Source organism: Citrus clementina, unplaced genomic scaffold, assembly GCF_000493195.1.
Source record: "Citrus clementina cultivar Clemenules unplaced genomic scaffold, Citrus_clementina_v1.0 scaffold_1, whole genome shotgun sequence".
NCBI lineage: Eukaryota > Viridiplantae > Streptophyta > Magnoliopsida > Sapindales > Rutaceae > Citrus > Citrus x clementina.
The window spans coordinates 2,766,589-2,779,926 of NW_006263303.1; the positions used below are offsets into that span (position 1 = coordinate 2,766,589).

Below are 13,338 nucleotides of genomic sequence, written 5' to 3' on the forward strand. Positions count from 1 at the left end.
TGTTAGTCTCTGCCACCACTTGGCTCGTAAGAAAATAAATCTCGTCATGTGCAGTGGTTTCAGCTTGGCGCTCACTCTTAAGGATTCAATTTTTTCAAGCGTCGAAGCAGCGTCGTATTGAGGCGTACAGGAAAGTGAAAGATTTGGGGTTTTGCAGATCGCCGGGGACGGGAAACCTTCCCAATCCTTTATCATGGCATCTGGTTCCCCTCGTACGCGCATTGATCAGGTTCGCTTTTACCCAGTCCAGTCTCCGTCTTTGAAACCCTAGATACCATCAACGGTCACTTTTCAGTCCGAACTTTAAACTTCTTTCTTGAAGCAAAACGTCTTCTCACCCTTCGAAATACAACTTTAGATGTAGGAAGATTCTGATTATGAACTAAAACTGCATAATTGGAAATGACATTCTATATATTTTTTTATTTTTTCTCTAGTTCTGTTTATTTCTAATTAACTGAAACAAATCAGGTTGAATGACTAATTTTCTTCATGATAGTATCAATTTTTTCTCTGGAGCGAAGTGAAACGAGTAAAAATCTGTTTACTTTTCCTGACATAAAATAACATGATATGTCTTGCTTGCTTTCTTGTTATTGTATTCAGTTTTATGCTTCCAAGAAGAGAAAATCAAGATCACCAAGTGTGAAGTCTGGGAGAGCCGAGAAAGATGCAAAAATTACAGTAGAAGTGTCTCCCAGTGCCAAAGGCACTTTGGACAATTATTTGAAAAATTCACAGGACGATGGTCACACTAGCAAGCAAAGTTTGTTGTCTAGGCATGAGGTGGTTAAAAGAAATTTGTCGCTGGAGATTGATAAATATTCCAAAGATGAAAAGAATCAGGCCCTGTTATCAGATCAAGCTCAACCTCAGGCTACCCAGAAGGTCATTTCCCGGTGTTCATCTAAGGAGGGTAATAGTGAAGTTGGCTGTCATATGAAGGACGGTTCAGCCCACATTCCGGAAAGTTTGGAGCTGAAACAGTTTGCAACTGACTTTTTATCTTTGTATTGTAGGTATTGTACTTCAAAAATTTGGATGACTTGTTATAAATTGTTAATCTTTCTTTTATTGGTTAACTTTTTTGGAGTTGAGCTAGCGTTCTTGTACTTACTCTCCCAAAAGAAAAGAAATTACTTCATGAAAAATGTTAATCCTGCATTTTATATAGTGAAATTCATTCAAGTGCAAGTTCACCATCAGAGGCAAAGGTGAAAGACCACAAGAGACATAGTAGTCCATCTCTCCTAGGTGGGGAGGATAATAAAATTGCCAAGAAGAAGTATTGTGTTTCCAATCTGTTACAATCAGGAGAACAAACCAAGTGCTCTAATGCAAAGAATATTGAAGAGACACAGTCTGGTTTTATTGTTAAAACCGGGAATCTCGTTTCAAACTCTTCTCAGCAGGTAAAATTTATTCTTTTAGTAATCTGTTTATGAATTTGATGATTTGAATTATACTGGCTTTCTACTTCAATGTATTTTTGTCCTGGCAGGTCACTGATAGTAATGCATCCCTGTTGCTTCAAGCAAGCTTGAGGAAATGTGACAAATCATCCAAATCAGCTTTAAATACAACAGCATGTTATACACCTGAACCATCAATTGTAAAAACATACGTTCGTGAAACCCCTAAGTCAACATGTGGAAACTCCATATTTTCTCCTGGGGAGGCTTTCTGGAAAGAAGCAATTGAAATTGCTGATGGTTTTTTTGCGCACACTGATATTGGTCCTTCTCAGATTGCTGAAGGAATTGCTGATAGTAAGAGCCAGAATGAAATAAATAATTCATACAATTTAAGGAATAAAAATTACAACAAGTCAAAGGAAATGTTGAATGAAGGTGATAGCAAAGTTCAGCACATAAAGGCTGGTGGTTCTTTAAAACAAATGGGGAAGGATGTGATTGATTCCGTTAAAGAACTTTCTCCACTGCCCATTAAGCATCTTGATTTTTTGTTTGAAGACAAAAATTTGAAAGGAACTAAGCCAGACTGTGGTGCTGCCGATACCTCAGAAGCTATGATGTTTAGAGACGGTGTAGTATCTGAAAAAGGCTCTGTAACTCATAAAAGTTGTCAAAAAATCAAATTTAAATGTCATCATGACAATACTTCAAGAACTGAGGGGATTTCTGATGTACAAGAGAAGGATTCTGTTCTTATTGTACATGAAAGAAAACTGGATATATCAAGCCAAGGTATTGATAGCATCACATCAGACTCACCAACCAATGTAATAAAGAAGCCAGTTGGTAACAAAAAATCTGATGAAGCTGGTACTCCTTCAAGTTCTGGGATGCTCAAAGACTGTTTAGATCTTAGCAGTTGGCTTCCATCTGAAATATGCAGCATATATAAGAAAAGAGGAATCTCAAAACTGTATCCATGGCAGGTACTTTAGACCATTTTAGTAACAAAATTGTTTATTTTTATTTAAAGATTCAATTAGGAATGAAAATCAGGCTGGCTAAACTGGTAAGAGGCTTGTTTTATGAAAGAGGGATTTGGTTTCTGCATAAATGGATTGTGTGGTGGTTTTAATGTCTAGGTTCAGGGTGTGTAAATCTTCAAATTTTTGTATCATCTTGAATATCAGTTTAGTTCAATCAAATGAATACCCAATATAGTTTTATATGTGCACTTTCAATTAGTTTACCTAACTTGTGTTATTATGCATGTCGAGATGTAATAGTATATAACTATATATTGTATTGTTTTGTCTGGGTTGGAGTAATAAGTTTTAGAAATTAGAGTAGCTTATTGGGGTAAATTCTTGTTGAGGCATCATATATCACACATCATGTTATCTTTCTTGAGAGAGAGAATATTACTACAGCAGTCAAGGGCGGCAATATTCTAGGTCTTTTTATTTCTTACTAAAACCCTCAAGTTGCTTACTGTTGTTTAGTTAGGAAATAAATATATATCCTCTTGTTTCCTTTCTTTCCTTTACATTTTTTAGTTACTACTTTACACTCTTTGACATTTTTTTCGAGCCAATATGATGCTAAAGTTGCATTGTTCATATTCAATAACTTAAGAGAAGTAAACAATAAGCTTTTTGTTTCCTTGATTATCTAACTTTATGATCGCACTTCATTTTTTTTAATTATTATTATTATTATTTATCTCTCTGTAAAGGTTTTTCTGTTTGGCAGAGGATAGTTGGCAACCACTTTTAATTGGATATCTATGAAAATTCTTCTTTTATTGTTCACATGTTTCTTTTACTCAGGTCACTGGTCTCTGCATCCTGCTTACTTTTAGAATTTTCATCATGGTGGTTATCTAGATTCGACCTGTGATTCAGTCTTTGGTTTTGCCTGAAAGACACGGCATGCAGCTGTTCTTTTTGTCATTTGAGTAGTTACTTGCTGAGAGTGGGATTTTGAAGTTAATCTCCTACACGGATCTATGTATTTCTGATTTTTTTATGGTTTATAAAATGTTGTTTCATAAGCTAAAAGCCGAACATGCAAATATTTTCCATTCCCCAGGTTGAATGCCTCCATGTGGACGGTGTTCTGCAGAGAAGGAATCTTGTTTACTGTGCATCAACAAGGCAAGCCCTTAAAACATTGAAATTCTTCATGCATTTTCCAACTTACCAACAGAAATAAACTTGTCTTTATCGCACTCTTTTTCTGTGCCAGCAATTTAGTTGAATGGGAAACCTCAACCAGTTAGGGAAGAAGTTCTATGCATTATATCTACGTTTTTAATGTTTTTGCACGGTATGAATATATTGTTTAATGAATCTTGCTTTCTCTGCCACAGTGCTGGAAAAAGTTTTGTTGCAGAAATTTTAATGTTGCGGCGGCTAATTTCAACTGGAAAAATGGCACTACTTGTGCTCCCTTATGTATCGATTTGTGCAGAAAAGGTGCTTTTTCAATTGTGGTTGTCCATCGTGAGAACAACTGATGTTTGATTATTATGGTTTTTATTTTTTAATATATTAATTAACTTGGTGCAGGCAGAACATCTGGAGGTTCTCCTTGAACCACTTGGTAGGCATGTTCGTAGTTATTATGGAAATCAGGGTGGTGGGTCCCTTCCTAAAGATACTTCTGTAGCAGTATGCACAATAGAGAAGGCAAACTCTCTTGTAAACAGAATGCTTGAAGAAGGTCGCTTGTCAGAAATTGGAATTATTGTGATTGATGAGCTACACATGGTATGATTGATCATATGTTGCTGGCATTGGTAAATTCTTTTGTGGATGACCTATATGTTGACTTCCCCACTCTCTTTTCCATGTTTATTTCAAGTTATCCTTTCTTCCTGCTTGATGACTTACTTTAGATGGTTCACATGCTTGTAATTTTTGACAGGTTGCTGACCAAAATAGGGGTTATCTTTTGGAGTTGCTCTTGACAAAGCTTCGTTATGCAGCTGGCGAAGGCACTTCAGATTCAAGTAGTGGAGAAAGTTCAGGAACAAGCAGTGGGAAGGCTGACCCTGCTCATGGTCTGCAAATTGTTGGGATGAGTGCTACCATGCCAAATGTGGCAGCAGTTGCTGATTGGCTTCAAGTAAGCAGAGTAACAATGATCACTTTTACTTCTTTCCAACACTCAAGTCCTCAACCTATCCCGTAATGACTAGACATTCAGTTTCTGTCAAAGATTTTAATTCTCATTCACTGTATCTAAATGTATGATACTGTGATCTGTTGCTGTATCAAAGCTTTATTCTTGTCTAATTTATAGGGCTTACTTATAAAGTTAAAATTGCTAAGTTCTAAATGATGAATTACTATAGTAGCCTGAATTGAGATTTTGTTTAAGGTATTGTCTCAGTTCTCTCTTTGAAGTATTTTTAGTGTTAAGGGCTTGATTATGTCCTTAAAATAACATTATGATTTGTTGAGATGGAAAATTAGCCTATCTTTCTCTTTCTTGCACACACTGGCATCTACAGATCCCATTTAAGCTCATTCAGGAGCATTTATGCTTTGTGGTGAAACAGTATAACTTTGGAACTAACCAACATTCATTGGGCTTGTTTTATGTGATTGGAACTCTTATATGAATCAAATAAATTCATTGTTTTCCCAGTCTATAGTTAGGTACAACTAAGTACTGATAGGACTTTTCAATTGAATGACGTAATTATTTATGTTTTATCATCTATGAATTTTTAAATGGGAAATTATTGCCCAAACACCTCAAGAATATTGTAAGTGTAAGTAGCCACAACAAATTTCAAAAAATATATTAGAATCACCTCAAGTTTTAGTTTTATATCAACTAACCATTTTTCTATTAACTCTGTTAGTCATCACTGTTAAAAATCTAGGATAAAAGACTATTTTGCCCCTGGAGCCTCCCAAAATATCGTTATACCTTCTTAAATAAATGCAGAGGAAAAATAATTTTTTATCTTTAACTCTTTAACGATGGCTAATGGAGTTAACAAAAAATTGGCTGGTTGTTATAAAAATAAAAGTGGAGGTGGTTTTGAGATATAATCAAAAACTCGTGGTAGCTACTTGCACTTTCGATATTCTTGAGGTGGTTGGGGGGGAATATGCCATCTTAAATTGATCTCTAACTACTAAAAGTTCAAGCACAAAATATCTTTTCCGAGACTTTTATGTTCACTCTTCTGTTCCAAATGTTTTCCCTGATCTTTTCTCTCACATGTATGCTCTCTTCTGTTCAGTTTAAAATTAATTGTGATTATTTCTTTCTTCTAGAAATTATAAAAAGTTTTGGTGTCACGTCGTTCCTCTTTTCTTGGCTCTTGCTTTTGTGTATGTTGATTACATATGATATATTTTTCACAAACCTTTGCAGGCAGCTTTATATGAAACCAATTTCCGGCCTGTTCCATTAGAGGAATATATTAAAGTTGGTAATGCCATTTATAGTAAGAAAATGGATGTTGTTAGAACAATTTTGACGGCAGCCAACCTTGGTGGAAAAGATCCAGATCATATCGTTGAATTGTGTGATGAGGTTGTGTTTCTTTACTTTTTTAATAAAGGTTTAGCTAGACATCATGTGGTTAGTTGATCAGTATGATGAATAGTGGGAATGTTTCTTAGGTTGTCCAAGAGGGTCATTCAGTGCTAATATTTTGCTCTAGCCGGAAAGGATGTGAATCAACTGCAAGGCATGTTTCAAAGTTCCTCAAGAAATTTTCTATAAATGTCCATAGCAGTGACAGTGAATTCATTGATATTACATCTGCTATTGATGCCTTGCGAAGATGTCCTGCTGGATTGGATCCTGTTTTAGAAGAAACTCTTCCTTCTGGTGTTGCCTATCACCATGCTGGACTCACGGTATTCCTATATTCCTGTTTCTATTACCTGCCTTTGATGATTTTTTACTTGTTCATTCTTCATATTCTGAGCTTTTCTTACTTCTTATAGCTGGTGTTCACTTGTGCATAGGTTGAGGAAAGAGAGGTTGTAGAAACCTGCTACCGTAAAGGCCTTGTACGTGTCTTAACTGCTACATCTACCTTAGCTGCTGGGGTTAATCTGCCTGCTAGGAGGGTTATTTTCCGACAACCTCGAATTGGTCGTGATTTCATTGATGGCACAAGGTACAGACAGATGGCTGGTCGGGCTGGTCGGACTGGAATAGATACCAAAGGAGAAAGTGTATGTTTCCTTTGTTTTCTGATTGCTTTTGTTGTTGCGGGAGTGCCTCTTATCATAAATATGTGTCAGTGGTATGCTGCATGGTTTAATTTTGTTTATCTCAGTGTTTCTACTATTTTTCTGGTGTAGTTTCTGCAATAGAGATTTTTTCAATGAGTTATGTTTTAAAAAGCATAAATCTATTTGGTTGTTGCCTTGGAATGTTTGTATAAATCTCAGAGTTGTGGAAGGCATTATCTAGGTCTTTCCTTACTGTGTTGGGTCCAAGAGTGTTTTCTTAGGCTTTCAGCTTATATTTCTGGCAGTTAAGCATCTCTCTTTCTGTTCTGTTTTATTTCTTTATTTAATGAGGTGTGTCGTCTTTATCGGTGGCTATATTTCTGTAGATCGTGTGGTGGTATAATTCATTATGTTTACTTGTAGTTGAGATGGAATTTTCTTTTCCCAAGTAAGTGGCTTACAAAAAACTCAGAACAGTTATAATGTCCGAACAAATTATTGGGTAATTTTATGTTGGATGTATTTCCTGAAATAGAGAATACTATTTTGAAACATTTTTCTTTCTCATTAGGTTTTTGGTTCATCACAGAATTTATATTTTGCTTCTCTACTCTATTTAAAGATTTTGATTCTCCTAATAATGTTTTTGGACTACCAGATGCTCATTTGCAAACCAGAAGAGGTCAAGAAAATTATGGGACTTCTTAATGAAAGCTGTCCGCCATTGCATTCTTGTTTATCTGAAGATAAGAATGGAATGACTCATGCAATTTTAGAAGTTGTGGCTGGTGGGATTGTTCAAACTGCTGAAGACATTCATCGATATGTCAGGTGTACTCTTCTTAATTCTACAAAACCATTTCAAGACGTAGTAAAATCAGCACAGGACTCTCTTCGTTGGTTGTGCCATAGAAAATTTCTTGAATGGAATGAAGATACCAAGTTATACAGTACCACACCTCTTGGGCGTGCTGCTTTTGGAAGTTCTCTTTGCCCAGAAGAATCACTTGTACAAATTTCAACTCTCTATTTTTATTGTTGTGTTCTCAACTTTCTAAGTAGTATTTCTGTATCCTGCAGTTTTGAGTATTCATCTGTTATAAGTTTTTGTGCTCATCAATTGATTTTCTTTAATTTCTGGATCCATCCCAAATCAGCTGTAAGGAAACTGCGATTTGTTCAAGTTAATGATAATATTTTCCTTGATTTCCTAGATTGTGCTGGATGACCTTTCAAGGGCAAGAGAAGGATTTGTACTTGCATCAGATTTACATCTAGTTTATCTATCAACACCAATTAATGTTGAAGTTGAACCAGATTGGGAGTTATATTATGAGCGCTTCCTGGAATTGTCAGCCCTTGACCAGGTGATTCTACTTCTTAGTTTGGAGCCCATTCGGAGTTGGCTGCAATATGCCACACTTATTGTATTTTCTTGGCAAGCATTGACCTTTTTTTTTTAAAATCGTTTTTAAATAGTAAGCATTTGAACTTTAATATAACTTAAAATTTATGAATTTTGGTGTACAATATAGTTGCATTCCCCAAATCTTGCTTCATGTTATCACCTTTTTGAGGAGTTTTTTAACATCCATACTCTCTTAAGTAAGAACCTCTAAGCATTCCCTATATATCATTAGACTAATGGATCATGGATTTCTTCAATAGCAATTAGAAGTAAATTAGTGGTGGGATTGAAAAATGATAGAATCTGATTGGATGTTTATTTTCTTCTTCACATTTAAATTTATTATATTTTCGATATTTATGGATTTTGTGGTTGTCTTAATGATGATGATCATCATTTAACTCTGAATAATATTCTATGAATTTCATGAAATTCAGTCAGTTGGCAATCAAGTGGGAGTGTCAGAACCATATTTGATGCGCATGGCACATGGTGCACCAATGCGCATTTCAAGCAAATTAAGAGATAGTACGAAAGGATTGCATGGAAAACTTGAGTATCGACTTGGAATCACCAGCAATAATATGCTTTCAGATGCACAAACACTTAGAGTGTGTAAACGATTTTATGTTGCCCTCATCCTGTCAAGATTAGTGCAGGTTTATTTCTTTGTTTTGCTCCTTTTACCTGATAAAAGTAGTGTATACCTTCTAAATTGTGGTGATATTCATTATATGCCTATCTGTGTGTCTTTCTCTCTTCCTTTTTTTCCTGCTCTAGAAGAGTGGAATATAATGCTGACAGAACTTAAACAGAGAGGACTGATTAAAAGTCCACAAAAACAAGAATGAAAAATCCCAAAAACAAATGACTGCAAAAAAACTTTTAGAGAAGAATCAATACTCAGGAGAAGCATACAAATAGTCCTCAAAGATTTCTCAGCTTAACAAACCCCAAACTGTTTATGGCTGTAGCTGCTCCTCAATTAGGCAAGATAAAGAATAGAAAACATCTTTGAACTCTGAAGTGAGATAATGATTTATGTCTGAAACGCTGAGCTTCTGTACATCTTCAGTCCTGCTTTATATTTTATTGCTCCACTAAATTTACATGACATATGAAATGAAAAATTTCCCTCAGTGTCTTTTACCTTGTATTTAGTGTAGACAACGTGTCCTTGGTCTTGGTCACCTTATTCTGATTTTTCTTTTTCGAATCTTTATGTGGATTGGCTCTGCTTGCACTTGCCCTAATTGATTTTCTTCTCTTGCTAAATGCGTATTCTTTAAATTCTGGGATGAAGGAAACTCCTGTGCTTGAGGTTTGTGAAACTTTTAAAGTGGCCAGAGGTATGGTTCAAGCCTTACAAGAGAATGCTGGAAGATTTGCATCTATGGTTTCAGTATTCTGCGAGAGGCTTGGATGGTATGATCTAGAAGGCTTGATTGCCAAATTCCAAAATCGTGTTTCATTTGGAGTGAGAGCAGAAATTGTAGAACTCACTACTATTCCGTACGTGAAGGTAATTGTGTTCTTCCAGACCCAGTTACTTCGACTAAGGTTTGGATACACATATCTTTCAGTCAGATGCCTTCTGTCAAGGTTTGGTGGAAGCTTTATCGATAATTTTGATTTCATTATCGTCACTATTATAATCTTTGTTTCATTTTTCTCCTGATTTTTAGGGTTCTCGAGCAAGAGCACTTTATAAAGCTGGCTTGCGTACACCTCTAGCAATTGCGGAGGCATCTATTTCTGAAATTGTCAAAGCTCTTTTTGAATCTTCGTCATGGATTGCAGAAGGTGAATCTAACAGAAATTTTTGGTACATGACTTTGTTATTCTGGACTGATGTCACATATTGTGATATTCTGGTATTATGTTTTTAACTACAATGGCCTAGATTGGAGTTTTGTTTCACTTTCCTTTCAATTAAGTTTGTACCACCAAACTTAAATTTTCGAGTTGATATTTTGGTTCTTTTTTCTTGTTGGGAAGGTTCAATTGTCAGATAATTCCTGTATGTGCCCCTAGAAAAACATGTTAACATCATGTCAAGGATTTTGTGGACAGTGGTATCTATAATGGTGGCTTCTCAGAAATAAAAAATTCAGTGTGGTGCTGTTTAGTCATTGGAACTCCTGTTGTTCCTAATGCATCTGAAAAAATAAATGCGGTTTTACTCAAATAAATTGACAAAAGACGGGAAAAAGAGGGAAATCTAAGAAGTGTTTGGGTATATAGAATGTTTTAAGTTTACTAAATCCGGCATTGTCCAGTGAAAATTATGGTTTTTTTTTTTGGGGGTCTGTTAATATTACTATTGCTATTTGTATATTGATATTGATAAATATTTAGAATTAAAAAGTATAAGTGAAACTACAATAAGTACCTGATTATTTATGGTGCCAATGTTACTACTATCGTGCGAACATATCTCTTCAGTTGCTTGCTATAAACCAAAAAGCGTTAATCATTGCTAATTTAATATATATACCGAGTCCATGTGTTCGTACTTGTCCGCTATTGAAAATTTTTGCTCGCATGTACAATAATAGCATGTGTTTTATTGCGTTTTTCATTGACCAAAGTGAAAATTTTTACTCGTATATACAGTAATAGCTTCTGTGTTTTCTTACTTTTCGCTGAGTAAAATTCTTCTTTTCAGCACAAAGACGCGTACAATTGGGTGTAGCGAAGAAAATTAAAAATGGTGCACGCAAAATTGTTCTTGAAAAAGCTGAAGAGGCCAGGATTGCTGCTTTCTCGGCTTTCAAATCTCTTGGGTTAAATGTCCCCCAGTTTTCTCGACCTATTTTATCAACTGCTACTGAAAATTCTACAGGGGAAGAGGAAGCAGCAACTACCTCCCCTGGGAATGACAAGTCAAGTAGCTTCATTTTTCCAGTACCAATGGAGCATTCAGATAAGCCATCTTTAGAAGCAAATCAGATTTCCAAAAAAGTTGATTTGGAAAGTGCAGGAGAAAAATTATTAGAAACTTCAGATAATGAATTAAGTGCTTTGGTAGAAGGAGGGTCAATTACTGAGTTGCAACAAAAATTTGATGCTGAAAATCCACCAGTACCATTTGTAGGGCCTGGAACTGGTGGTGTTGAGTTTAATGTTAATGCCAGTGAAATAAAAATTCCAGATACAACTCTCTCTGTTCAATTAGGAAAAAATGCTATTGGAACGATAACATCTAATAGGGATCTTGATCTTGAAGTACAGGATCGGCCTAACAGAGACCCATGTCTTGTCAACAAGGACAGGGCTTGCAACAAGGGTCCTATTAATGCAATTAATGCCTCTGGTGGATTTGACTGTTTCTTGGATAGATGGGAGGCAACCCATGAATTCTATTTCGATATCCACTACGATAAACATTCAGAAGCAAATTCTGGTGTCCTGTTTGAGATTCATGGTTTAGCAGTCTGTTGGGAAAATTCCCCTGTGTACTATGTCAATCTGCCGAAGGATCTATGGTCTGACCACAGAAGAAAGGATCGGTTTCTTATTTATGGATCTAGTGATAAGAATGTTCTAACTCCTGAACATCAGTTGGAGATGATAAAACAGAGGTGGAAAAGAATTGGTGAAATAATGGAGAAGAGAGATGTTAGAAAATTTACTTGGAATATGAAAGTTCAGATTCAGGTGCTTAAACATGCTGCAGTTTCCATTCAGAGATTTGGTGGCCTTAATCTTGTGGGAACAAGTTTGGGTCTTGAAATTGTAGGCAGCTCATTCTTGTTGTTATCTCCGGGTTCATTTAAAAGATGGAATTGACATGTGCATTGTGTCGTGGATTCTATGGCCAGATGATGAGAGAAGTTCAAATCCAAACCTGGACAAGGTAATTTTTGTTTCTATTAACAAATTTAGTAATGAAACTAGCTTTTGCAAGTTGTTTTGAGGAGATTAGTTATTTTGTACAATGCCAAAGTATTTTTATGCTTTTTCTTGGAAGAAATTCACAGGTATAAATGATGTTATTGTTGTTGTTCAAGTAGCACTTCCTTAGAATTGTTCAAAATGGCTTCTAAGGCTGTGATAATGGTTACTTAGGAAGTTAAGAAAAGATTATCCAGTGAGGCTGCTGCAGCCGCTAATCGAAGTGGCCGGTGGAAAAATCAGATGCGGAGAGCTGCACATAATGGTTGCTGCCGTCGGGTTGCTCAAACACAAGCCCTATGTTCTGTCCTTTGGAAGTTACTTGTTTCTGAAGAACTTATTGAAGCACTTCTGAACATTGAAATCCCCTTGGTGAGTTCTAGTGCTTCTTGTTATGAGTTTCTAAGAGGGTAATATCTGACCAGGGCATACTGTAAGTTTATGGATGCTTATCCAATTGGAGCGACTAGTTGACAGGTAGTCCAAATGGAAGTTGATACGATTATTGGATGATATTAGACCATTAACGCTGGCAATCTTTTTAATAATGAATCTTTTCTGCTTCCTGGTGAAAATAAACCCCATCTGTTGCACAATTAATCTCAATTGTCTAATTTTGTCCTCACATATTTTCTTCGTGGTTTGTGCGTGTTTGGTTTATCATAGATGCTTGCAAAATCTTAAGTTGGTTGTGAATCTATACTTAACAACATACTCTGAGTACTAACGAATTGTTCTGAAACTTTTGAATCATATTAACAAAATAATTTCATTCTTTAGCTGGCATGATGCTTTATAAATAAATGACGCTAGTATGACAATTGGTTTTGCATGCTAGGTTAATGTTCTAGCAGATATGGAGCTTTGGGGAATAGGGGTTGACATGGAGGGATGTCTTCGGGCACGCAATTTGTTGCAGAAAAAGCTAAGGTATCTTGAGAAGAAGGCTTACACACTGGCTGGTATGAAATTTTCATTGTATACAGCTGCAGATATTGCAAATGTCCTGTATGGGCACTTGAAGCTTCCGATACCGGAAGGGCACAATAAAGGGAAACAACATCCAAGTACTGACAAGCATTGTTTGGATCTATTAAGGTATAGAGGGAGAATTGTTTATTTTTCTTCCTATACTGCATAAAGGAGGCATAAGCTGATCTCCAAAAAAGAAAAAAAATTGTCTATCTAAGATGTTTTGAGGGAACCTTTTTCTCAATAATTTCCAAAAATACCAGGCAACTATTTCTTTTAGTCTCATTCTTAGCTTGATCGTTTTTCTCACTGCAATGATCATTGCAAGAAAAAATGTGTTGTGGGATTGTCCCTGTTTCCTCCAACTAATGATCATTGGATGTAATATTTTCTACCCTTTAGTCAGGAGATGATATATATCTCTGGCCTTTAAGAT

The 13,338-nt window shown here is 35.9% G+C and overlaps 1 protein-coding gene across 1 annotated transcript in view; it reads left to right on the forward strand.

The window, feature by feature from the left end:
- LOC18054529 (helicase and polymerase-containing protein TEBICHI) overlaps positions 1–13,338 on the forward strand; it is a 17,864-nt gene continuing 4,526 nt past the window's right edge. The window contains 20 exon segments of the mRNA XM_024192490.1: positions 1–229; positions 607–1,019; positions 1,175–1,412; positions 1,502–2,401; positions 3,507–3,571; positions 3,787–3,892; positions 3,986–4,186; positions 4,344–4,544; positions 5,811–5,972; positions 6,062–6,301; positions 6,413–6,625; positions 7,284–7,634; positions 7,840–7,992; positions 8,471–8,692; positions 9,337–9,555; positions 9,719–9,836; positions 10,702–11,801; positions 11,803–11,892; positions 12,105–12,302; positions 12,769–13,028. Of these exon segments, the coding sequence (XP_024048258.1) occupies positions 194–229; positions 607–1,019; positions 1,175–1,412; positions 1,502–2,401; positions 3,507–3,571; positions 3,787–3,892; positions 3,986–4,186; positions 4,344–4,544; positions 5,811–5,972; positions 6,062–6,301; positions 6,413–6,625; positions 7,284–7,634; positions 7,840–7,992; positions 8,471–8,692; positions 9,337–9,555; positions 9,719–9,836; positions 10,702–11,801; positions 11,803–11,892; positions 12,105–12,302; positions 12,769–13,028 (5,486 nt within the window). The 5' untranslated portion in view covers positions 1–193.